Raw genomic sequence first — 26,983 nt, 5'->3', positions numbered from 1 at the left:
TTCCTTTGCTTTATGTTATGACAACCACCTTATCAAAAAAAAGCGTAATGCTTGAGCTGTCCCAGAATTTAAATAAAGGAACAAAACTGCCGTGGCTTCACAACTTACCGCAGCAGGCACAGCGCTTTCAACCGCTGAAGTGCCTGGGATGAACCACACTTTCATTACACAGAAGTTAACAAGGCACACAATATCCTGAAACGTATCACATGGACCTCAAGGCCACACATCAGGAAGAAGCCTGGCAAAAGTTTTGGACAATTAAACACAATTACATCCTTCACTGTAAAGCCCGTCCAGTTCTATAAGGGCAGTTATTAGAAAAGTTGACCATTTCCTTGATTCTTCTTGACTGACCTGTCACTTTCTCAGTTCAAAACGGGATTACCTCCTAGTCAGTAAAGTCTCAACCAGAAAGGGGGTCAAAGCAACACGACCTCAGCCAAAAGCGAGCCGAGAGTTTCTCTGTGTCACTCACCATCAGAGGGCACTACCGTACTGCAATAGACCACTCTCACACTCTGCCAAGGAGAAAGCCTCTGATGCACCTAGAAAACACAAGCACAGCAAAAGGACAAATGTTGAGTCGCGCTGCCTGGAGGAATCACAGCCCACTGCCGCCTCCTGCCCCCCGCCCTAATGCCTGCGCAAGGCATTTCCTCCTAGCCACCACAGCCCGGAGCACCTGCGGGAACAGCCCCAGCTCTGCCATCTGTCACCCAGCAGGGCTCTCCCCTCGGCCAAGCTCACCTCTACACACTTCACTCTCAACGCTCTGAGTGTAAAGCGGTGAAGAATGAGGGAGTTCTTGATTAAGAGGTTCATTCTCTTTAGTTTTCTTTCCTCCTTAAAGAGGAGGAAGCCAAGCTAAGATACAAGTAGGAAACACGCCTGGTCATAGAACAAGTTGTCCAAGGCGGATACAAAAACCCTGATACTGAGCTATAAAAAGAGTCAGTCTAATAAAAGAAGAAAGTGCATGAATAGCTCTTATGTTCTTCAACCTTGGTAAGGAAGCAATTTGTTCATAAAAACATGCAATCAGACAGATTTAAAGTCTATTTAAGATCTGTCCTGTAGGATGTTATTTAAGATTGGTTAGACGTGAACTCACCACATCCACCCAGTAAAATTCTAATTCTGCCAAACAGGAGCTGCATTATTGAAAAGAATTAAGCTCAACAGCAGCTCTCACCTGCTTACAGTGGTATACAGTCAAGTGACTACCGAAATTCAGCTGCCGAGCCTGCGTGTCTATGAAGGTAGCTCACAGACAGGACTTGTTTCAAGAAGATTTCTGATGGAAGCCTGCAGTCTAAACCCGCACTGTTGATTATTTATGAAGCTACTTTCAATGACCTATTTCAACTAGCTTTCTCTACTACTACACTTTTCTTCTGAAGAGTGCTGCACAAATCCTGGATAGTCTCGCAGCTCCATCAGCCTCTAGTCAGGACCTCTGCCCAGAAGGTCAATGCATTGACAGCTCTGGAAACGCACTATTTCGTGCTGTATTTACACTCCATTCAGTCTTGAGAATAGAAATCACTGAAGTCATTTTCAATTTTGCTTGTTGCCGCAACTGCACTTTCAGCTTCCCACAATCGAGTTAGGTAGTTAACAGCAAAGGAGAACTCAGCACTAAACAGCTGCAACTGCACAGAAGTGGGAAACAGCACATTTTGGAAGAGGTAACATTAAAAACACCTATACAGTGGGAACCAAAAGGCAAGTTTGCCTTTTGGCATTTGAAAATACTAAGTCTCCCGAACTGATAAACATTCCTGTGCAACTACTAAGTAACGAGGAATCTACCCAACGTGCCAGATGATGTTTTAAATATAAAAAATGAAGACACATACGCAGCCATGCATTTCAAATAAATCAAGGTCCTGTCTCAGCATCGCTATCATTCTGTGAACTCAGTTTTGAGCCTGAACTCAGAATCAAGTGCTACCTGAGAAGGGGAAACATCTATAAATTCAAACAAAAAACCCCCACAACCAACAGACCTTTTCCTATTTGAATCCAGGAACTTCAATTGTTATTCTTCTAAAAAAAAACCCATCACATCAGATACAACTGTAAGTGGGACATGGAACGGCCTGTGAAAAGACTTCCCCACAGGCCCATTTACATTTTTATTTCACCCAGTCGTGTGGCAGGGCTGCTTCTCACTGCTTTCTTTTTCCCTTTTGCATAGTGGCAACCATTATTTCTGAAATACCGCTCACCAGGAGCCTGTCTTCCTACCAGATTTGCACAGCAGCCCAGGCATTTTACTAGCTGTTTTCAGGAAGTCCTAAAACGCACCAAATCCAGTTTTATCTCACCACAAAATAGCTATATAACTGAAAGATATTATCAGCTAGCATCTGCAATGAATTTACCTTAAGGCCATGAGCATTTGACAGGCATAAGCTCTGAGTCTCCCTGCCTTTACACAATACAGGCAAGAACAGGAACTGGCAATGGGTTGAAAAACAGGGCATGTCAGATGACTAATGAAAAGGCTGAGGCATCCCCAGGCTTAACATCTTGGACCATTTCTTCCACCAACCACACAGCAGTAACCAGCACTACGTTTTAGACAAGGAGACGCTGGTTAGATTACTCCTGTCACTGCTGCAGCTCTGAACTGCACCTTACGATGCTGCTGTCAGAAATCTCCTATCTAGGGAAGCAGTCTCCACTGGTTAGAGCAAAAGAGAGAAACAAATAAACTCAGCAGAGACCTAAACATAATCTCCTGCCATCCAAGATTTGTAAGTGCTTAAGGAATAGCAATCATTTTTATTCTTGAAGGGTGGCTACTGTTTTTAAATTGAGATGGAGCAAAATGCCCAAACCTTTTATCCTATGTCTGTAATTCAATAGCAGCTGTGACAGAAGGTTGAAGTTTTGGATCAAACTAAGTACAGGGTGGTGGAGAGGAACTTGTTTCAGGCTTGGCTGACCTGATCTCACCATCTGCAGACCATCAACAGCTCACTGCTTCGAAGTGTGGCATAACCACAGCAAGGTTTCAGCTGAGACTTCCAAAGCAAGTGGTACTCTGGGTATGAAAAGCACACAGCAGTGAAATAGGGAGCTCTAAGTACCAGCATGATACTGTGAACTTGAACACAATACAAGCAGGAATTTACTTCTTGCAGCCATTCAGTTCTTCCTTTCCTATCTTAGTGTTGGTAGGAAGCTCAGGGTTACACAGCAGCTTCACTCCCAGAACCATCAAGAGAGCAAGAGTTAAAAACAAAAAAAACCACCAAAAAGCCTGCACCAACAGCATCTTTGTCTAAAATAACACTTCCTCCTGCCTTGTCAAGGTCTACATTGGACAATCCAACGGTAAAACTCCAGCATCTCTAGAGGTCTGACTAGTTAGTTCAAATCTACACCAGCAATGAAGTTAATCAAAGCTGAAACTGGAAAACCAACCTTTTAGAGGCCAGCAAGCTCACTCTGGCAGGGCTCACCTTCTGCATGTTGTGCAATTACCAAACAAAATGATGGAGTACTAAGTCTCCCAAGGCCGACTAAAGTCAGAGAAAAGTTTTCAAAAAAAAAAATAAAGCAAAAGATAAAAGATGAACCTGTCTAAAACACAAGTAAAACATGCTGCTAAGTCATTACCTGGAACGCCATTAACCATCAGGTACAGAGCTTCTGTGAAACAGAGCCTTGCCTGTGTAAAATAAATTCACACATGCTGAGAAATGCAAAAGGTACATTTGCAAGCACCAGCTGCATCACCCACCTCCAAGGGGCCTCCTTCAGCAGAAGCTGCCTCAAGTCACAGGTGAAGCAGCTCAACTTTCCAGTTGCTATTTATCCCTCCCCCCACTGTCACAGCACCAAAAAAAATCCCACCTTTGCTGGCTCATTAAACCTCCTGGCCTGCATCTCAGTGACAAAAATTGCTGCAGGCATCCCCCAAGCTACACACCTGCCCCATCCAGCCATGCCAGCAGTGCTGAAGGGCTCCCCTTGTTGATCTTTCCCTTCAACATTCAGCCTGTGACATCCTGATCTCTCTCAAATGGTGCTTCCATTCTAAGTCATCCGGTCCTGCCCTCTCACTTCGCACCCCTCTTACACCAATGTGCATTTGCAAAGCAGAGTAGACAGAGTGAAATGGTGTTCTGACCAGAAATTGGAGGTGAAGGTTACCAAAGGGTTCACAGGGCTGCTCCTTGCACTTCTCTTCTACTCTCATTCCTCTCTTTCAGCATCCTTGCCCTTTCCTCAGCTCACTTCCACAGGGGTACCACCATCCTCACTGAGGGGCTCTAAGCACAGACAAGACCATTTCAGGTCTCTATACCAAAGCTTGTTCACGCATCCTATCTGGCCCTGGAACTGCAGCTCAGATTCAAGATGTGGGGAGAAGAGGGGCCATTAGGATGAGACTGCCCCCGTCCCTCCAACTTACTGCTGCTAAAGTCTCTGGGTATGTCCACACAGGAAATATTACATGAAACATTTCCTCTAAAGAACACAGTGTGCTTCTGTTTGGGAGTGTGGCATACCATAAAGTACACACTGCCACCCTGATACAGCCCTTACTGTTGCAGAAGCAGCACTCAACCTACAAATTTTTGATGTCCTGCAACAAAAACACCAACCATTTGAGCACAGGCTGAAGCGGGGCAGGGAAGGAAAGATCTCACTGCCATTCCCACCATGCAGCTCGTCTCCTGGGAGCTGACCAAATCCCACTGGCTTGAACTCATTTCTTGCTCTTTACCAAGCACATCCTTGCTCATATCCCACTCGCAAAGTCACATTTTGCCTCAAAAAAACCACTTTGCACCTACTGCCTCCACAGGGCAATGCTTCTGTGGATGAAGGTCAAAATGAGAACCAGTCTGAACAGCAGTACTGCTTTCTGTATTTATTTTTAAATCAGGCTGAGGAGATGGACACAGAAGAGGCAATGCCAGTGAGATGTGGGAAGTGTTAATCCTGGCGTTTTGAAGCACTTGGTACAACCTACACATGAGGTCCCTGGTTAACCACTTTGCTCACTCCTGCCTGAATTTTCTCTTCTCCCAGGGCGAGGACAGAGCTACATCACATCTGCTAGGAGAGGAACACAAACAGGAGGTGAGCTATAAATACCTTGTCATCCTGCTCCCTCTGCCCATCTGCCTCTAAAGACAGGTATTCCAGTGTCTACGAAGAGGTGGGGGGAAGAGGGAGGAGATTTAAAGAGGGTGAAGCAGCTGCTCCCTGTTCTTCGCTGCACCTCTCTCACAGCATTACTGCTGCCGTGGAGATGCTGCAACCATGAGTTTTGTAATGGGAGGGCAGGAGCAGGAAGGCGAGGTGATGCAAGGTAAAGTTTAACGGACACGTTAAGCACTTTGTTCAAGCAGTCCCTGTAGCTTTCAATCAGGTGCTTTCCTGATGCTTTCACTGTCCCACTTTTCTCCCCTCTCAGCAACAACAAAAATCCTCAGGATAATTTTATTGCAACTGTCAACAACTTGCAGAGTGTTACACTATTCCTGTTTGACCTGAAACAGAACCACAGTACTCTAGACCACCATACTCCTTCCTTCTCAGCCTCTCACAGTCATTTCTACCTCAAGCAGTCAAAAATTGGGGCTGGAACATTTCTCATGCAGTTTGTGATGCCAGCTCACGGTTTTACTATTAAAATATTTTTGCTTTCCTAGAGAAGATTGGTTTGAACTATTTCTTTTATACAGCACTCATGGTTACTGGAAAAATAACAAACCTCAGAATTTAATTCTGTTTTTCAGGCTTTCAGAATACAAAGGAAAGCTAACAAAATACCATTCCATATTTAAAGCCCATTTCAGCTTTGCAATCTGAACACAAAGGCAAGGCAGAGTGGAATTTTCCCCAACTCACTACTCAAATCTTGTTCTGTTAACTCTTCTCAAATGAAAGGGGCTTCCAAAGTTAAAGAAACAGTTTCATCAGTTTGGTTTGTTTTCATTCCACTAATTTCAGTTTTCTTCTGCTGCATGATTGCCTTCTTCAGCCACTGACATCTGAGGACCGTATAAGCAGACAGATGGGATCAGATTGATTTCTGCACAGCAGTTCACTGTTATTTCTGTTTGATTTTGTCTCTAGCTCTTACCTAACCACATTTGACAATTCCCTGCATATAAGCCAGCTTGCAGATAAGCTCCTTCCCCTCTTCTCCCACCTTGCTGTCATTCTGCATAAAGGCAGCACGAGCTTCGTGGTGAGGAAACACCTACTGGCATACCGTGGCACTTACACGATCAAGAATGAATCAAGAAGCAGAGTTATCAAGTTGAATTTCCACAAGTGCAAGGAAATTCCCTTCGCCTCAGTCCACACTTGGGAGGAGCCAACTCGCACTGGTTTTCTAGTGAAATCAACTCAGGAAGGAGGGAAGCCTGCTTTCAGCTCTTGAAAAGAAATAGCAGGCTCCTGCAGACTTCCAGGCCAGCGCCAGCACTTGTACAGCTTCAGAGAAAGTGCATGCTCTGAAACAGAGGTACAGCATTCTGCAGGCCACTGCAGTCCTTCGCACCCCAGAGCTGGAGGAGTCTCACGCCACCCCTTCCCTACTCATTTTCCTGCAGGAAAGAGAGAACTCAGCTAACCTTATGTGGCTTCGGTTCAGAAAGTGAACTGGCAGAGGAGAAACAAGTAGCTGTGGCTGAGGAGCGCCTCAGGCAGTGCAAGGCAGCTCCTTCCCACCCACCAAGTCACACCAAGTCAGTCCAAGCATGAAAGACTTAAAACTTCTAAAGGAGCTCAGACACCCAGCTGGCTTTAGGACTGGATCCCTCATGAGGCACTTAAGTAGGGGGAGCTAAAACTTATCTGAAATATATTACCCAGAAGCACCAGATGTTCTCACATTCAGAGGTGCAGGTCCTAAGACAAAACCCATGGCTTTGGTAAATGGTTACAACTACCCACTGCCAATTAGTATAGGCCAAGTTTGTTCTGTCAAATGTATCAAAGCTTAGGGCACTCATCTTGAAATGCTTCTTTGCTTCCTACATTCCATTCACATTACTTCCAAGTACTACCAGGTGCTATCAGTAAAAAAATCAATCCTTCTGCTAGTCCTACGCATACCTCATCACAAGGCCCTGGAAAAATCTTCCATTTGATGAAGAGTGGATGCTTGACATCTTTCCACTAGACACCGTGCCTGCCTAGAAAAGGCAGTTAAGCACAAGTTAAGCAAGTGAAAAGCAGTGCTCTGCAGGAGCACATGTCTGGTGTACTCATCGAGGGCACTAAGAGTGCACACTCACTTTGAATCTGACATTAGACAGTATGTTAGATTCAGGTCTAGAGGCTTCCCAGACAAACTTCCTTCAGTTCATCTCACCTGTTCCCTCTATAAGGGGAAGAGAAATAAAGTGGGGTTGACCCCTTCCATACCAGATGAGGAACAGCCATACAGAACTGCATCTATCTCATTTTAGGCATAGTTTCAGGAAGGCTTGTTAGCTCTATTTCTACAACTTCCTCAGCAGTGACAAGTCTGACTAGTGAGTGTACAGAGAAGGTGTTTTGAACCTGCTCCTCTGAAGAAGGCGAGCTTTCAATAGCTGTGTGGCTGCTCCCAAAAACCTCCTATTCCTGACCTGGGCAGTGAATGGGCCGTTGGGATGCCAGTGCCTGCACCAACCACTTCACCATCAGCCATCTCCAGGAAGGTAAGGCGTAGACTTGGAGATCAAAAGGATTTAATTGGAAAATGAGTTATTCTAACAGCATCTCCCAGTAGCTTGCTTAAAGCTATTCATTTTAGCATCTCCTGCATGGAATTACTGTACTACAAAACTGAACAATGTAATTATATTTAATAGCCTCAAAGAGCAACGGAGGCACCGACAACTAAAACAGACTCAGGAAAATGAGTAACTTCAGTCCATCATCTCATCCGAGGCCAGTGCTGTCCTCCGAGCAGACTCAGCCACGGCTGTCACGCCTTCAGGCTGAGCAGCGGCAGGGGAAGAGGCTGGATGCCCTCAGGAAGGGCTTCTGCCCAGCAGCACCATGGCAGAGCTGCAGGGAGCTGCCCACAGCCAGGTCCTCATCAGTGCTAATTAATTCTGCCACTTCCTGAACCTCCCTCCACTATCTTGGGGAAATGAGCTGAAGCTAGGTTTATGGACACATGCTATGCATGAGCATACCTCGAGTTTACATAATGATCTATGTTGAATCACTAGTTACAAGAATCCCAAAGAAAAACATACCAAAAACTCTTCCTATGCATTTCAATGGTCATCTAGTTGTCCACAATAAATTAGGATTACAGGGGAGCATTATCAAAGGAGTTCCCAAATATTTGGTTTTGTTTTTCGGTTTAAAAATACTGGTTTCTACTAATTCTGTCATTCGGATTACAAGGAGTTTAGTAAGATTTTAGTCTTTTTTTTTTTCCAGGTTGTTTCAGCTCAAGTATGTCTATTTTTTTAAAAAATTCAGAATCTAACATTGACAGTGTTCATGTCTCTATCTAAAAATGTTTCCCACAGAAACCACTGCAGTTTTGCCCAAAGAATAAGACAAAGAAACTTAACACAAAGTAAATCAGTTTACAGCAGCCAGTCCGGAAAAGCCAGCTCACTGCCAAATTACAGTCTGTAAGACACATATCAAATGTACATGCTATGATGGGTTTGCAGTTCACATTTCTTTCCGCTATGAATACTGAGGCTTAATTCATATTAAACAAAGAGCTAGAAAAATGGAGACCATTGAAGAATTAACAGCCCTGGGGAAAGAGATTATCCTGGGGAGAAGTGGGAGTGGAATAGAAAGCAATGGAGATGTTTGGCTAGGTCACTTCCTTAAAGCTTTTCCAAACTGATTCAACTGGTTTAATATATTTTGATAAGTATTCAGTGGTTTAGGAGGCGGCAATTTACCACTTGGCTCTGAATTACACAAGCTGTCAGAGACACCTTTACAGTTTGTATTTTCTTTGACAGGTTCAGCTAGTTAATGAAAATTGAATCATCCTCCTCAGGAAAGTTAAATACACACATGAAACAGAGCAAAAAAAACAAGCCTGGAAAAGCCAAGGAGGGACAGGCACCAAGGGAAGGAGTCTGACCCAGCCAGCACAGAATGAGGCTCCCCACACTACTCCAAGAACCTTACAACTTTTTCACTGAAGTAAGCAGAGCTGAGAACCAGTACTTTTCCTCTGACCCAGTGCTAATTATTAGTGTTTGTTCAACCACAATTTCTTCCCCTCTACGTGAATAGTTTAGCAGGCTGGAGGCTGCAAACCGCATGCGTTGGGTTAAAGGCCCCTGTTTCCCCGTTGCCCACACCTTATGACAGGATGCGTGAAGTTGAACTTACCATCTGCCTTGGTGACAGGCCATGAGCTGAAAACTCTCCAACCACACAAGTTTTGCAAGTTACTAGCAGAGAGCCACAGCTCTGATGGGCAAGCAGCGCTTGTACTCTGTCATGTCACCCACATTACAGGCCCCAGAGCAGCAGCAGAGCCAACGCACCAAAAGGTGATCAAGGCATCCATCAGGATGGAACAGCCAGTTTTAGGTCACTTCTTACTGAAAAAAAGTCAAGAGCCCTATACTCTAGGGCTGCTTCCCACTTCAAGATGCCGTTATCTGAAAGCAGGCCAGAGCTGCAGCATGAATCTTCCTGTAATCATGTTTCAGCTACATGAAGCAAGAGGATGATGGAGGGAGCTAACTTCCACAGCTGGTAGGACTGCTTTGTTTTCCTTGCAACACCCTGCTTGTGACATCTCCTCATTCACAGTTCTGCAGTCCTGTACCTACACCAAGACATAGCTTGCACCCATCTCCCAAATAGATATCAACCAGCTTAGAAGATCCAGATGCAAGGGGAGAATGATTCAGGTTTAGGGTGCTGTTACAAGCAGTTTCCTGTATCCCTGCCTGCTTATTTCCATTTAGCTGATGAGTGAATTGGGTCAAAATAACCTGCAAATGAATCACAATTGGCCATCACAGCTGTTAATTATGATCATTTCCAACTGCCTCTGCTAAAAGCTTGCATGTCCAAAAATATTCTCAAGAGACAGAAAGCAGATTCCTCTTTTCACACTGCTTGCTGTTGTTTTTTTGGTTTTTTTTTGTTTTTTTTTGTTTTTGAACAAAGACAAAGCTTATTACTTATGACAGAAGGCAGTAAGACATTCCTAGTTAGGAGTGCAGCCACCATGTCCTGACACTCTCAACCAAGCAGGCTTTACTGGCAGTTTCTGTTTGCCCAGCCCAAGTCCCTTGATAGCACTCTAACTGATTCAGATAGCACACACAGTCTCAGCTTCCAGTGCAGCAGTGCAAACACATTAGCCATTGAAAAAGCATTAATAGGGAAGTACTAAAATAGCTGGCTGTAAGCAGTATAAATGGCTGTCCACATGAAACTAGGTAATGCTGTAATAGCTCTAGATGCAAAAAAAAAAGGAAGGCTCCACTATTTTAGACACAGGAAGTAGTAACACTTAAAACAAGTACAGATTATCTAACAAAGATCATTAATTTTTGAAGGAAATTAGTCATGATGGAAAAGCAAATGTGTTCACTAGGCACTGCCTGAAAAGCAGTACCCAGTCAGTGAGCAGCAAAGCAGAAGGCAGACAGGTCGCAGCCCTGCTGCAGTGCACGTGTGGTGCAGCAGGACCCTGTACCAATTGCTAGGGTTATTTTTCCAGAACATTAAAATACAGCAAATCCACTCAAAGCGCATTCTGCATACATGACTCAAGAAGAAATGGTCTGTCCACAGAGGAGCATGATTCCTGTGCTGGCATTTGGAATAACCTTGTGGCTGTACCAATAGCAAGCTAAGAGCAAGCAAACCTTTTTACCTTGCGCTCTCTCATAGTGGGCACAACGTGCTTTAGAAGTGCTATGAAGTTACCCAATTTAAAGAGGCAGAAGAGTCACTTCCATGTTGCACTCCTGTAATTCAAGGACATAACTATTAAATTGGAAAATTGTGTGGAAAAGAATGAAGATCAAGTTGCAATTGCAAGAGCTTGACTGTAGCCTGTGGAAGCATGCACAGAATAGTGGGAGAAAAGCACACCACCACACTGTTCTCTTTAAAGACATTTTCTTCCCAGATTAGAAATTGAGGCAGGTTCATTTCAATATGCCTAAAGACAAGAACAACAGAATTAATTCAAGTTTATTGGTTCAGTTTTTGGGGGCATTGACAGGTTCTCAGCATGCAGCAGGTAAGTAGCATTTGTGCAGCTGGAGCTGCTAAGGAAAGACCAGGACAGCACTGGTTGGCCGAGCTTATCAGATCAAGACCATCACCAATTTAAGTTATCACAAGCTTCTGCTTACACCAGCAGGCTGCTATCATCACATAGTTTACAACACACAATATATCAACCTTGGAATGAATAACCATAAGGAGATACAGGAATAATTTTATAGCCTAGAACATAGGCTGAGGTCATTTGTTGGGAACCTTTTGTGAGAGCCATTCTATTTCTCATGGTAGACGGAGTTTGTTGTTGATATATGCAGTATATTTAACAATACAGATGCAAGTTTGACAGAATAACATTTCACAAGTCTGATCAGTAATAACTGTCGTCTGCTATTTTTAATTTGCCCACTGTAGGAAGGGAAGATGTATTTAAGTTTAAGGCCTTCAATTCAGTGAGTGAGACAACGTAACTGTGGATGATCAAGGCTTGCTGAAACTTTCACTCTTCAGATAACAACATTCAGATGCATTACTTGAGCCCACTGAACCAGAACCCTTTTGTTTTGGGGGGGACAGGTGAGAAAACCTGTTGACAGGCTTGCGCAAAAGCATCTGGAGGCTGAGGGAGCTTCTCCTCAGGCATTGCTTATTCTCAACCCACCCAATCTGAACTTTTATTTTGGAATCCTGTGCCTTCCAGACAAACTGTGGACGCACATTTTACAGCCAGCTCTGCGCTGCCTAGTCACATGCAAACACCAGCAGCTTGGCAGAGGGCTGCTTTGTCCTCTTTGGAGTAGCAGGAGATCTATAGGGAGATGATGCAAAACTGCCCCTCCTCCCCCCAGAGAGGGAGTCTGCACACAAGAATCAACACCTATAGGACATGGGCATATTTTCAGGCAAGGAAAACAAGCACCCATGGAGCTTGTCTAGACAAAGTTAGGAAGTTAAATGACAGAAATAAAGCCTGCATAGCCTGAAACCAATTGCAGTAAGCTCTCCCACACCATTTTCAACACAGTAAGAGGCTTTAATGCTCATTTTGATCCAGCTAGAGATAACTAACCCAAGTGTCAGGCTTACCCTTTAGTGAGGGGACAGACCTCCCTACATGCCGCACACTTCCTAGAACTGCATTTAAATGCAGTCTTACCCTATTCACCTCCTCCCCCCACCAAAATGAGACTTCAGTTCCCCATGTAACTAGGATATAATTTTAACTCTGACACTAGATTGATTTCACTGGTGCTTAACTGCACTATTAAGCAAATCATTAGCTGACATGCTGTATCTTTACCAGCTGACAGAGCAATGCTCTGTTATAGCAGAGGGAGAGGGAACTTCAGGGACAAACAAACACCACACATCCTTAGATGACACCGGCACACAGCACAGCTGGTAACACACTACATGTGGAGCCCCACACCTTGTCATTAACAGAGGCAAGCCAAGTGTGACTTTAGCCTCCTCCCAAGGTTACCCAAGAAGAATAACACCTGGGTGATGTGCTGGTAATTTCAGCATTACTGTACACAGCAGCTAAAACAGCCAGCAGAAGACTACCTGTACTCCTTTGTGCACAGACACCTCCTCCTTTTTATTTATTTTACAACCCTGAAGCTTGGGACTTGCCTGTGACACCTCCTAGTAAGTGGCATTAGAGCAAAACAGCCCCAGCTCAGAAACAGTGCTTTATCAGCACATTCAGTCATCTCCTTTGATTTGAAAAAGGCTCCTGTGCCTCACATCCACCTGAAGCAGGCTAAATCAAATGAACACCAAGTTTAGGGCGCTGCCTAACAACAAGTTCTATGTTCTACAAATGAAATGTTTCATGAAATGGGTTTCTCCCCATTCCATCTTCAAGGATCTTAAGGATACCGTTAAACAGGATAGTAAGTAAACAGCAGGAAATCATTTAACAAGTCATCATGCCCAAATTCATTCCCAGAGCATCAAGCAGTCATAGGCAGGGACATGCAAAATATCTGTTTACTCCTCTTCAGGATCTGTGCCTCAGCACTAATTGGCCTCCATGTCACCGTTCTTCTGTGCTTTCAGCAGCAGCCTCAGCTGCGCACTGGCCAACAACCTGTTCCACAGCAGCTATCTCCCTGCCTTACCACCAGGCCATTAAGGAGTTCCTCCTCCTCCGTGTGGGAATGAAAAGCAGTTACCAAGTCAAGACTTCATAGCAATGGATTTACAGCCTCGACAGCTGGCATTTCACAGTCTCACCCCTGACTGGAAAGCACCTGATAAACGCCAGTAATTTTGGAGCTGTGACTCTCTTCCTTCCATCATATCCTACTTGCTCCTCCCAGCTTCCCCACAGTTCATATCTACTTCACTCTGTTTCAAATTTCATCTACTTACTTGGCTTGATCTCACTAGGTACCATTGCAATCCAGTTCTAATACAACACAGAAAGATTAGGTTAACTGTGTGACTAAAGTTTCTCCCACAATAGTGGACACAACAAGAACTGGGCACATCTTGTTGAGCAGACAAGTGTCCCTAACCAGTAAGCCATTTCATCTGGTCCTCGAAAACAGGAAGAAAAAGCAAAGAGCTCGCTCGTAGCGAAGGTTGAGATAATGATGGAGAGTTAAGGCAGGATCAATGTCTGCTCCTCATAGAAAGTACGCCTCACATAACTCTCATTTCCTCTCTTACGTGCTAAAGCACCTGGGGAAAAGATGAGTCTGACTGAGACTAAACACATTCCCTATCCCGTACATAACAGGAATCCCTAAAGCATTCACATAATGAATATTTCTCACACTTTTTTACTGCACTGCGAGAGAAGTCCAGGGTCTCTTGCTGTATAGCCCTTATTTTTCTTTTTTTTTTTTTGCCACAATAGCAGAGACTACAGCCCCAGGCTATGGACAGCCAGCTCACCTGGCACCACTGAGAACCAAGTAAGATTCCAGATGGGCTTTTAAAGGACTCCTTTGCTCACTTGGCCTCAAATACAACTGACTGCAAGAGCTGTGCTGAGCATTACAGCAGTTATGTGCTGTAACTTGGCAGGTAAGCCCAGTTACTAGCACTTCATAGGGCACAGGTTTCAAGCATCTCTGGAGGATGCACTGGGACCATTGCAGAAGCTACCCCACAGCTGTGGAACAAGCTGCCCAAACAGGAGAAGGCACTCCAAGTCAGCTGGCTGATTTTAAATCTGCTGCTGACAGCACTTAAGATCTGTACCATGGGCATCGTTACAACATTTTGTAGCAGTGGGAGCGTCTCAAGCCTCTGCCACCATCATTTCCACAGCCATCATCTGCTAGCAGCTTTAATAGCCATCAACAAGAAGATGAATAGCAAATTCATCAGCTATTGAAGACAGTACTATAAAAGCAGGGACACGGTTTAGTGGGCACAGTGGTGATGGGCTGACGGTTGGACTGGAAGATCTTAGTGGCCTTTTCCAACCTTAATGATTCTATGTCAATACCACTAACATTTAAACAGCTTTGCAGAACCTTATACAATCTGAAAGCAATTTTTTTTTGTTGTATGTGAAGCAAAAAATTAGGGGATTCAGTTCTTGCCAGAAAGTTATAAACACTAATGCACCAAGAAACAATTCCAAGGATGAGACAGAGGACTAATTTACTACAACTTCACATTCTTCAAAGCAGTGCCTCTATACTTTTTTTCTTTTGACCTTCAAGAACACTATTCAACATAGCATATGTAGCTGGCAACTACAAGTCACGGTCACATACAGGACAAGATTTATTCAAGCAGCTCACATACTTTTCAGATAGTAGTTTTCTCCATGCTTTTTTTTTTTTTAAACACAACTTGCAATCAGGCAAGAAGGGCTTCAGTACAAACTAAGCGTATCTTTACAGCTCAGGTAACACCCACACAAAAAGGTGGCTGAAGATGTAGTGCAGTCATCTGGATTTACTCATCTTTTCAGAGCAAACCTAAAATACAAGTGGTGCATGGCTGGGCTATGTAACATATTAGTCAGCCTCATGCCCAACAGGTGCAGCTGTTCCATCAGCTGCCACCAGCCATCTAGCACTTCTAGCACTTCTAGCACTAGGGTACAAGGGGCTGCCCTGGCCCTGTCTGCCACCAGCAAGATCTACCTCCACTTCCTCAAGACCTCAAGTTGTTATCAGTACAGCACATTGCTAAAGCCCTGGCTCGGGCCAGGGCACAGGCATTCACAATGCACACCTTCTGGAGGTGTCCTTGCTTTTTGTCATTCCACATTTCATCGCCCTTCATTACCGTTCAGAGAAAACTGCATATCTGTTTCCCTACTGCAGCAGAGCCTAGAAAAATATTTTACTGAACTCTACAGTCTTCATTAGCTCCTTGGCTCGCAGACAGAGGAGAAGAAGTTATCACTGGCTCACATTAAGACATCTGAGGATATTTAATGTAGTTAAAATATTAGTGGCACAGAAGCAACGAAAAAATAGAGATGTGTCAGTGCTTGGCTAAAGTTGCTATAATCCTTGAAAAAGTACTTTCTAAGCAAATTTATCCATGAGATCACCACATTCTGATGCACATCAATTCAGTTAATCACAAAATTATTTTCAATGACTTGCCAAAAAAGGAGAAATAATGCAACAGACACTACCCAGCATTTCTCTGAATGCATGTATGTGTACCCTTCATCCCTTAGAGTAAGGGCCTGCATAAGAAACCATTCAAGAATCATCTCTGAATTGCAAACTTAAAACTACTCATTAGGGTCTACAAAATCTAAGATTTCAGACAGAAAAGAGCCAAAAGAAGGAATTCAGGTAAATAGCAAGTACACTACCAAGACATGGCAGAAGCCACACAAGCCAAATACATCCTGTTCAAGGTGGTTTGGGTTTGAGTTCTGTGCAGGGCACTCCTTACAGAACAGTCTGTTTGGCTGTGGGAAAAATGCTGGAAGAGATAATTGCTGTGTTAAGCCAGAAAAGTGGCACGTACGAACTTTAAAACAGTTCTATTCCCAAAAAGCACAGTAGAGTTTCTGGTATTATATAGCATTATAGTATCCAAGAGCGGATGAATCATTGGGATAAGATAAGGATAAGATTAAAAGAAATTGGTTTCCTAGCATTGCCAGGGATAAAAACAATTGGTTTGTGGAAGCTAAAACTTGCAGTCCTCAAGTAAGTTCTTCTTGGTTTGCTTTCCCCTCAAATGGATGCTATCATTTTGATGCATCAATGGATTCCAGATGACTGCACTCCTACAATTCACGTCTTAGAGAAATTATCTTCCAACTCTGTCTGCGATTTGTTCAAATATTACACAGGCTGAAAAAAAACAATAAATCAGATTTAACTATTGAAAACAAAGGTCATTTATCTCACAATGTGCGAACAGAGACAATAGGCTATGAATAATGCAGAAGAGTTAAGATACAACGTATTCAGTTCAGTCTATTATCTGAAGCGGATATAAAATAGTTGATTAAATTGGAGAGCAAATGCTGTTCAATCCAATTACAGAAGAAAATATTTTAGAGCAATTTTTCCGTTAAACATGTGCAATTGATCTACGAGTCGGTATTCCACCCAAGGACACGAGAGGAGGGCAGCAGGCAGTAAACCTGCCCTTGCATTAGAAAAGGGCGAACACTAAGGGAGCAGAGACTTCTAGGAGAACACATACCCTTGTAAAGGCAGAGGCTGGAAGGATGCAGAAGGTGAGGAAGGATGTGTCTCTGGAATATTTGTTGATCTAGCAAGTATGCTTAGAGTAGCTACATTTCACTTGGTTATTTATTTTTCAAATTGAAGTTGAATAAGACAAACATCTCATTTAGATTTAAACTCAAAAACTACTTACTATCTTACAGGATGTGACTAGTTTTATTACAAGTGTATTTTCTGAGATAGTAAATGTGGTGTTATGCTTGGAGCAATGACTAATGTCCATATCAATGCACCTGAATGTGGGTATACTAGTCACAGGACATGAGCATTGCTTCAGGAAAATACTACAAGCAGAAATGGCAAATGCGTTTACAATTTGTTATTTAATGTGAGTTTTCCTACTTAGTGACTTGCATTTTTGTCAAAGGTAAAGATTTTTGGAATTACTTGGTCACATCCCACAACCATCTTGTATTACAGTGCTGTTCAACCAACCATGAAGATTATGTAAGGAGGTTTTGCCAGGCTTGATTAAATCCAGTAACATTTATTTTTTGCTTTGTTAAAACTGAATTTAACAACTAACCTCTCTGCTCTTTTTAATCCTCAGCTGATGAGCATCAATCGCTGCTCCCAAACTCCCATGTTGGAGCTTTTCTCATCTCAGCTTTTCAAACAGACTTGTTTTCTTTTTCTCATAGTGAAGGTAAGTCAATTCATTTAGATTGAAGCCTTTGCATTATCCAGATTACATTGCTCTCAAAAGCCCCAAGAAATACCTCTGTTAATTGCCATTTGAAATCTAACAATGTTTTTCCAGAATTTTATATGCCAAATCCTCTGAAATAAATTGGGTAGAAATAACAGAGATCATAACTGGCTTAAGTGATTTACCTTGGCATTATTAGGTGGAAATTCTGTTTTGGTACCCATTATGTCCCCTGGAGCCACTGGACAGTTCAGTGTTCAGGTTAAATGGAGTGGGCAAATGCTGGCTAAGTGATCTGTGATGTCTGGTCTCCAGGCTCCAGCTTTGTTTTAACAGCCAGAATAGGAGATTGGGGCAGGCAAGTGCTTTCTCAATACCAATTTTAACGGGGTTTCTTTAAACCAATTACTTTCACAACTTCAAAAAGAAATAGCGGTTTGATGTCTAACTTCCATGGAAACTGAAAAAGAAAAGTGAACATAGGCAAGCCTATTTGTCTTTTGGGTGCCTAAATTTCTACAAGTGTATAGTCCCATACACTTCTTTTTTTTCCTGCCTGCATTTCCTGCTGCCAGGGTAGAACATACATTTCACATCATAAATGCAGTTCTGACATTCACAGACTGTAAAGTGATGTCAAAGATGAGAAATAGTCCTTCCTACCAGCCTGCATTCAAAAAGCAGCTCCCTTTGAAACATCAACATTTCAAGGCTTAAGAGAATATAGTAATAGCTATGGCCCATTTCACTTTTTTTCCCCTATTTGCTACCCTCCCAAAAGTTAATAAGCTGACATATTTCAGCAGACCCATTACACCTTCTATCCCACAGTTCAAACATAGTGACTTGTAAGAGAAGTCACTCATGAAGTCAGCCAATGATTATACTTGAAGAACAATGTAGAGTAATATTATAACTAAATCAATAATGAATGCAATCTCAGCAGCAATCTCCCCATTCATGTTTTGTTCATGGAAAGCTGCATGACACTGCACATGCCCAGCACATTCTCCTTTTGATTGCTTTCAGCCGTGCTTGGAACTAGTCAATAAATGTAGAGCAGGGAACCCCAGTAACACTGCTTCTGTGATTTCCTTCTGCCAGCAAGGCTGACAGCAAACAGCAGTTTCACCTGATGCTGCCGTCTCTCCAGCACCAGCACAAAAGGAGGTGTGTGCAGCAGAAGCCTGAAGGCAGACACCTCCTTTTTGTCACAGGATTTGGAGCAAGGCCTTTCTTGGATCGTGACTCATCGCTCACATTTCTTTTCTGCCGAACGCCTGCAAACCATTCTCATTTCGACAAGGACAGGCACTACGCAAGGGAAGGTTTTCCCACCTCTCAAAGCCTTCGCTGCACACACAGGACAACAAGATGAGTGAGGACACACAGTGGAGCAGCAGGTCACACTGGCTGTTGCCACCAGAGCTGTGTTGCCTGGAGATCTGGTCCAAAACACTCAAACAGAGCTTCTGCTGTGCTAACAGCGCCAAGCGAAGCGCGAGAAGCCTGTGCTTGCTCACTCAGCCAGCTCTGACCTACTACTAAGACTATGCAAATAATCCGCCTTCCTCCCAACTTGGCACTGAACTGAGAAATCCATTAAAATAGTTTCAATTTCTAGTAAGAAATTCCCTTTGAAAAGCACTACAGTAGTTACAGTGATCAATGGGTATAAATAAACATCTGAGTGACGGAACTGCAAAATACAAGCTTGCAAGGAAGCCAGACTTAGCATTTCTCAAAATATTAGTTGTCTAACAATTATTGTAAGGACTGAACCTCACCTATTTTTTTTTTCAGCTTTGAGCAGTCTTACAGATACAGACTGGCTTCATGAACTCAGGTGCTGCTCACAGCCAGTCCACTGCTCATCCTTACACCAAAAGGGCAAAGATCCCCACAGCAGATGTGTTGCTGCTCCAAGTGCAGCAAGTGCTCCATTCACAGTGCAAGTGGCTCTCACAGCAGAGACCAAATAAACCCTGCAGCGTGATAGTTCAGGTATTCATCTGAAAAGACTCTTTCCTTCAGGTACGATCTATGAACAAGCAGTAATGTATTCATTTTGAATAACAGGTGTCTTCCAGCTGGGAAAATTAGTTCAACTGCCATGCAACAGAAAAAAATGAAACTAAAGATAGCCTTAGACTATCCACAAGACTCAAAGCACAGTACACGAGTCCCTTGCAGTGAACCCTGTCTTGCAGTTATTTCCTGAATCAAGCCAACTCTGACAATAGGTAAGCAATGTTAGCATTTTTTAAAGAACATTGTTTGCCCAAGGAAACACAGTCCAGAAGCACAAGATCAACAGCAGACTCCCATTCTGAAGATGCCTTCAAGCCCAGCTGAACTCACGAGCTCCAGTTCTGAGTTTGTCCTTCAGCCCTGATGGACAGCTCTATTCACCTGAGGCCAACTCTATTCAATTGATGATTTTGTATAAGCAGCCAAAGGCAAAAAAGATTTTTTTTTTTCCTCTCTCTGCCCCGACAGCAGTCAAGCTAAGTCAGAAATTTATTTAAAACCTATCCTTTACAATTCCCCTGCAAGAAAGGTCCCTGTGTGCTGCTTGGGATGTGAAGGAAAGCCCCAGTTATTGCCAATGCAGCAGCAGGAAACCAAGTGCAAACAGTAAAGACATTTTCCACAGCCGTGCTGAACCAGGCAAAGTAACGCTACACGAGCCCAGGGTAAATACATCTATCACAGCACCTCTTCCATGGTCTAAGCCACATCTCTAGACAGATTTCTCAAATAGTGGCTGACCAGCACGTAACTCATTTTCTTCTCACGCTTTCCTCTTTATCCTCATTTTCCCCCCTTAGTTACCACTGGATTTCTGAGAGGCAGGTTTCCCCTCCCACCAGATTAAGAAATACACCAACAGCAGTTCCAACATCACATCGGCAAGCCTCCAACCCTCTGGGACCATCCAGAGGATGACCAGGACCGCTGACAGATGGTGGAACGTAGCTTGGCCATCACCTCCACCAGCTCCCTCAGGTGGATCCCCATCCAGCCCCATGGACTTGTGACAGTCTAGATCAAGTAGGTTTCCAACTGTTTCCACCTGAATCATGGGGAGATTGTTCTGCTCCCCACTCCAGACTTCCAGGGTAGAGTACTCCAAGGATAGCTGGACAATCTTGTACCAGCTCAAGTGTCTGCAGAGCATTTTTGCCTTCTGCAAAGCTTCACTGGACCAGTCAATGCTAACACTAAAATGAATTACATCAATCATGAGTACTGCTACTGTAGCCACACCTACCAGAGCACAATCCATTGCGTGCCTTAATTCAGCAGACCCCAGGCTGTCCTGCTGCTGTGAGAGGCTGTCTTCTTACCACCTGCCTATGACTGCACTCTCACATTCTCCTGGGCATCAAGCTCTCCTGCAGAGAGTTATCAGCTGGCTAAGAATCAATACAGCTTGCTGCCCAGCCACACGATGTCTCGTTTTCCTCCCTATCGGATTTACAGCTGGAAAATGAGAAATACTTCTTCATCCCTACTGAGATCTGGGCCTGACATTTTCTTTCTAAGCAGAAATTAAGGCTAGTATTAGTGGAAGCTTAATCTTATTAAGTACTGTATCACCTGTCAGCAGGTCTTTGTTTGCATCCATCCTTGTTCCTCCATGAAAATCACAGAAGTGTGGCTGAAATTGGCAGCTGCAACTTTAGTGGCTTAAAATTGAATAAAGCTGAGGAGAAGTAAAATCTCTGATATTACGTTAACGGTTCTGCTCTCCAGGAAGGGAGGATATTGGTTCTTCAGATTAATTGTCCTGTTTTACTTCCATAAAAGAACAGTGGTACCTTTTAGCCCACACAATGACACAGTCAAGTGACAAGGTCAGACCTTAACTTTCTCAATGACCACTGTATTACTGAATTACAAAAGCATTCATTTCAATAAGAGCTTCACTATGAATTTGGGGGCTTTAACACTTTCTGGAATCTGTTCAATACATCAGCCCTCTACAGATACGCACAGAAAAGCTATTTTTTCTCATTAACCCCAACATCACCCTGTAATAAACCCAAGTTTACAGCCCAACTCATTTGTCTTATTTTGCACAGATTTCCTGTGAACATCTCCCAGAGCTTTCCTTAGGCAGGCCTGCCAGTGCTGCAACATACACTGGAATGAGATGTACATTATACAGAATGGCCCTGGAGAAGCAACTCCTTGAGCTCCCCCATCCAAATTCAGGGTTGCAGTTACACAAGATTAAGAAACTCTGCCCTTTTCCCCCAGCCCAGTTCCCTGCTGTTCAATGGACAGGAAAAGCAAACAATGTAATTGGCAGGAAGCAAAATCCTGTTAACTGAAATTGCTACTGTATTTCTACTCGAGAGACAAGCTTTGCCACATCACAGCCACCTCTCAAGGCAAATCTCAACCTCAAGCAACATGCTTTACAATCGCTGTAAAAGATATTCACATCTTAGACTTTGCTCCAGGAAGTGAGTGAAGTAGGATTTAGTACTGATCTAGTACTTGATCTGGTGGTTAGCAGCCCTGCCTGTGGCACGGGGTTGGAACTCGATGATCCCTTGAGGTCCCTTCCAATCCAAGACATTCCAGTTTAGAAGACTCCTGGATCTGCTGGCAGCTATGTGACATAACTCTTCACTCATGTTCACTTGTTTCTGTCTGCAAGCATGCACAAAGCTACCCATGATCATAAAACTCTGAAAGACAGGCAGTTAAGAAATACGCAGAACCTCACACTGACACATGGGGAGCAAAGTAATACTACTACGTCTCTACTTTCCAGGTTAGCTGGAGACAAATTACCCAGTAGGACATACCTCAAATAATTGTAGACTCTGCTATCCTTTGTAAAACAGGGTAGAGGTCTGTCTCAAGTGAGAGAGCTGCCAAAGCCTTTTGTACAACCGCTATTTATCCATAAAACCAAGTGTAACCATTCCATGTGAGGGTTACTCATGCCCCACTTGTCAATCCAGATCTATTACTCCCAGCTTTGTTTCACACTGATGGCTGCAAGATTTACTGAATGCACGTTCTCCTCTAGCAAATGCTCATTCTTAAAATATTCCCTTGAAGTCCTCTACTACAGAGAGCAAGGACCGCAGCGCACATTTCACACCCCTCCAGCCTTCTTGTCTTACAAAGAAGTAATCCCTTTGCACATTGGCCTGGTTCTAATTTCCAGGCAGCTGCAGCATGCCAATCCTTGCATTGTAGCAAGGCCGCTTCTGCTACAGTGCTCAGCACCTAACAAACCGCTCACACAGTTCAGCTTACATGGGGAGTTCGACTTTGGGGAAAAGAGCACACAAGCAGGACAGGCAACCGCAACTAAACAGTTTGGGCTTCTACTTTTGGAAGCCAGAGCTCTTGAGCAATGATGTCTTAAGGTCTCACAGTTTAAGCATAGCATGAATAAGTCAAGAATGCTTCCAGTACTCCTCCCAGGGGCTTGTAGGATAAACCAAGGACATGTTTTTTCTGCCTTGTTTCCTCTTTCAGGTCCTTCCAGTGCTTTTTAGCACTGTAAAAAAAAAAAAATCAAACAAGTTAATAAAGTTTGATGAACTCCTGCCTAAAACACCAATGCATACAAACGCAAACCTATGATTGCCAGCCTCTTGTCCACCGCGGGTTGCTCCGCAAAGCTTTTTGCTAAGTATCCCTTTGAAAACAAAGAGTTCATCAATTACTACACTACTTCACCAGCAACACGTGCAGTGCCTGCCAGGGTATAAGGCCTGGCTTCAGGTTCACTCAGCGTGGACTGAAGCAGAACACCTTCACATACGCAGTGTGCATGAAAGTAAGGTTAAAACACAGCTGCCATCTTCTGGGCAGCACAGCAGAAAGAATCAATTCATGCTCCCTCCCCGCCTTTCTGATCCCATCTCAGGAACCATAGTTCCAGTTCAAGTACCATAAGCTTTTAGAACATGTTTTGAAAGCATTTATTCGGAAAATAAAGCTCATGAAAGCCCTTAAAACAAGACCTTTCTCAGATTTCTAGCTGCACAGAAACTGGCGATGGATTTCTCAGTTCTGCCAATAAATAACAGAGAAGCAATGTTATGCCACCTCACTTGGTATGTTTGTGTGGAACTGCAGCACTGGTTTACCACTGAACTTCACTAGGTTTCAAAACAAAGACCCAGCTTCTCCACATGCGAGGAAAGCATCCTTACTACACTCAGCCTGCCTCCTTCATCAGAAACAGTGTGTCTGTGCTTCACATTATTCCTGCAGTTTGTACTTCTGGACCCTAGGAACACCCTCTGGAGATGACCCAAAGCTGCAGAGACTATGCACACGGTAGTCCCCTTGCCTGGTATTTCACAGCTCAGCAGGCTTGAAGCAAGCAGGGAAAAGAAGCAAACAGAAATACTGAGGGATTTTACTGCACCTCACAACCCAGAATGTTTGGCCATAGCATGTAGAAATACTTGACATATCTCACTGTAAGGAATATACTTAAAGCATACAGCAACTCATGTTCACATGCAAGTCTCTATACACACACCTGTATCAGCATAAGCATACATATCCACCTGACAAAATAACCCCAAGTTTCCCTTGTTCCTTTGAAATCGAGCATTCATAGTGTTTTTCTGTTTGTTTTCCCCACCAAGAGACTGGCAGCATAGGTAACTTCCACTGTTCTCATTCTGACTCTAGACTAGACTGGATGTAGAGAGTATTGTTGGTTTATTTTTTGTTTGGTTGTTTTCTTTTTCTGGTTTGTACAGCAACACCTTCCCCAAGGCCAGTGCAACTCTACAGTGGTACTGGTATTTTAAATGGGAGCCATCAAGAGCAGAGCTTGAATGCTACGGGGCTTGGCAGTCACCAAGGCACCTGAAAAAACACAAACTGAAGCAAACTCTTCATGTCCTATTCAGACATGAACGTCTGTCTGAAACAGTCTCACACCAATTATCACATTTCTAGAGACATTTTCCAGTACAGGTCGAGTATTTAACACCCCCAGTCTGCACCATATAACATCAATAACCACAAGAAAAATTGAGACAGTAATGTTAAGATGTAGGTGGGCAACAGTCTCGTTAACAGTGACAATTGTTCTTCTGTGTTGTCTACAGATCCAAGCATTAGAGTCACTTTGATAAGCAAGATGATGGAAAAAAAAAATCTCTCTCTGGGAAAGCTCTACATGTAAAAATCGCTTTAAGCAGCCAGGTCACACACCAAGGTCCTCATCTCAGAACGATGGCTGAATGGTGCAAGGAATACAAAGGGATTTTCACTTCACATGCACCACGTGGGAGGCAAGGCCTTGTGATTAAATGCCTCCCCATTCTCTCCCAGCTCCGCAGACCCCCCAGAATAACCCAGTCTGGGTTGAGAGCTCTCACACCCCATTGTTTCTACATTTGCTGATCAAACCAAACGCCAAGACCATCTGTTTCAGTTTCCTTATCTACGTATTTTCCTTTTTTAAAAAAGGAAAGCTACTCTTTAGAAGCAGGCTTTCTAGTACAAATGTTGCTACTCTAACAGCACCATTTCCCACAGCGTGCTCTAAAAGGCAGCGGCAATCCCCTCTCTTTCTATTATTTAGAAGGAAGCTTGCTTCAAAGACAAAGGGCACCCCAGAGAACCTGAGATGGGGAATGAAGTTATAGCTTGCAGGCAGTACAACCTTGCCACAGGAACGCCAAGGTTGCTTTCTCAGGGGCTGCCCATGCCCACAGATGCTTGCTGTGCTGAGCGTGCCACGTAGGCGGGAGACAGGAGATACCCTTGCTGGATGATGCAGCATTCCTTGCATGCTAAGAGGGAAGGTGGGGGCAGAGCGGTGAGCTGCGAGGAATCCCAGCTCCCCTGGCAACAAAAAGCCTTTGCAGAACACATTTCAATACAGCATAATAAAAAAAACTGCTTTGGAATTTAGTTCAACTGCATCTCCACCTCTTTCCTCCCCTTCTGAGCATGGTTAGCATCCCCTGCTTTGGGAAATTACCTCTGCTGCAGGGAAACCCTGCTCTACGCATCAGAAACTGGAGGCAATTCTGCAGTCTCATCAACACACTGCTGCATGCTGAAGGGACTTTCCCCAGGTGCTTTGATGTCAGAGCCTGAACTCTGCCTTGCATTTAAGGGGATAGGCAACCACAGGAACATACAGAGGTAAGAGAACGGATCTGAATATTTTTGTCATCCATTACTCCAGTTCTTCGAGTGCACTAAGGCATGCAATCCCAGTAAATATATTAACACATTTTTACACTTCTGCTTCATCAATTTTCTGTTGGGAAATTATTTATCTCAGAGGTAATTACACTACTTGTAGTGCAAATGCAAAAGAAATAACAAAAAAGCATAGGATCCTGTAAAATCAGCATACAGAGGAGACAGCATTAGAAAACCAGTCAAGCAATATGAGACCGCACCAAATTACCCACCCAAAATGATGCAGGAAGCCTTCACACAATAGTTTGAATATATTTTTTGCCTCTCTCTATATATGCATCCGTAACGTGAGCTGAAAAACATTAACCCTTCAAGTTGCTCTGCATTTATCCATCCTGATGAAGACAGTCATTTGTCAGGGACTTTAGCTAACCAATAATTGTGCAAAGGCTTGTGGTGTGTAAGCTTAACAACAAACTGCATAAACAGCAAAGGGTAATTCCTAGCAACTTGAACATTGACACTTCCCCCAGAAGCCCATTTCTCCAGCAGGAGAACTGAGCAAACAGTGCATTTCCCACAGCTGCAGTTGCACCAGCCAGCTGAGTGCTGCAGCCCGCTGCCAAGACCTGGCCGCAGGAGCCACACACCAGTCAGGGCTCAGCTCTGAGGAGGACACAGTGCTGTGAGTCCTTGGGATTGCATTCCTATGCAGCTTGTTGCTCACTCGGTATTATGACTTTTATGTTGTATTTGAGATAAGCATCTGTTTCAACTAAAGATGCTAACCATGCAATTAGATAAGGGCTAATGTTTGCAAGATAACTTCAGGTTTTCCGCAAACAAACTGAGAAGCGAAGACTTCCCACCCCCTGCACACCACCCACCTTTGGAAGTTTTCTGAAGCACATGATGAATATTCATTAGTATCAGGAGTGTGGTTCCAATTCTCAAGTGGAAAGGAATTCCCCAGTACTCGACCTTGCTCACTTCATGACACAGGGCAGCAGTGTTTGCTGCAGACGTTCCCTGAGGCTGCAGAAGGGAGCCTGGGTGCTGGCACTGAAGCCAAACAGCCCTGCATCTCAGCGAGTTATGTGCATGAAGACAGCTGGGATGGGGAACTTGAGCCATTCAAAAGCAGGAAGCAGAGAACACAACTCATCACCCATATTCCTGCCCTGGCAGAGCACTACAGGAAGGGCAGGGGTGAAACCAGATCTTAAATGAGGCTGTAGCACCAGCCATTGGGACTGTGTGTTAGTTCAGT

The 26,983-nt window shown here is 43.8% G+C and overlaps 1 protein-coding gene across 5 annotated transcripts in view; it reads right to left on the bottom strand.

Annotated features, from left to right (window-relative positions):
- The window catches only part of MCU (mitochondrial calcium uniporter), an 81,923-nt gene that overhangs the window by 16,108 nt on the left and 38,832 nt on the right, over nt 1-26,983 (bottom strand). For 3 of the 5 annotated variants that reach the window (XR_002439710.1, XM_021399967.1, XM_021399966.1), the window contains exon 2: nt 479-548. Coding sequence is in view for 4 of the 5 variants with exons in the window: in XM_021399967.1 (XP_021255642.1) it covers nt 479-548 (70 nt within the window). In the remaining variant the exon portion in view is untranslated. Of the gene's footprint in view, nt 1-478; nt 549-3,633; nt 3,661-10,855; nt 10,886-26,983 lie in introns of those variants that run through there. The other 2 variants (XM_021399968.1, XM_021399969.1) reach the window with 2 other exon arrangements.

This window comes from Numida meleagris, chromosome 5 (assembly GCF_002078875.1).
Source record: "Numida meleagris isolate 19003 breed g44 Domestic line chromosome 5, NumMel1.0, whole genome shotgun sequence".
NCBI lineage: Eukaryota > Metazoa > Chordata > Aves > Galliformes > Numididae > Numida > Numida meleagris.
Note: the sequence above shows the minus strand (reverse complement) of the source record. Positions and strands in the feature narration are given on the sequence as shown.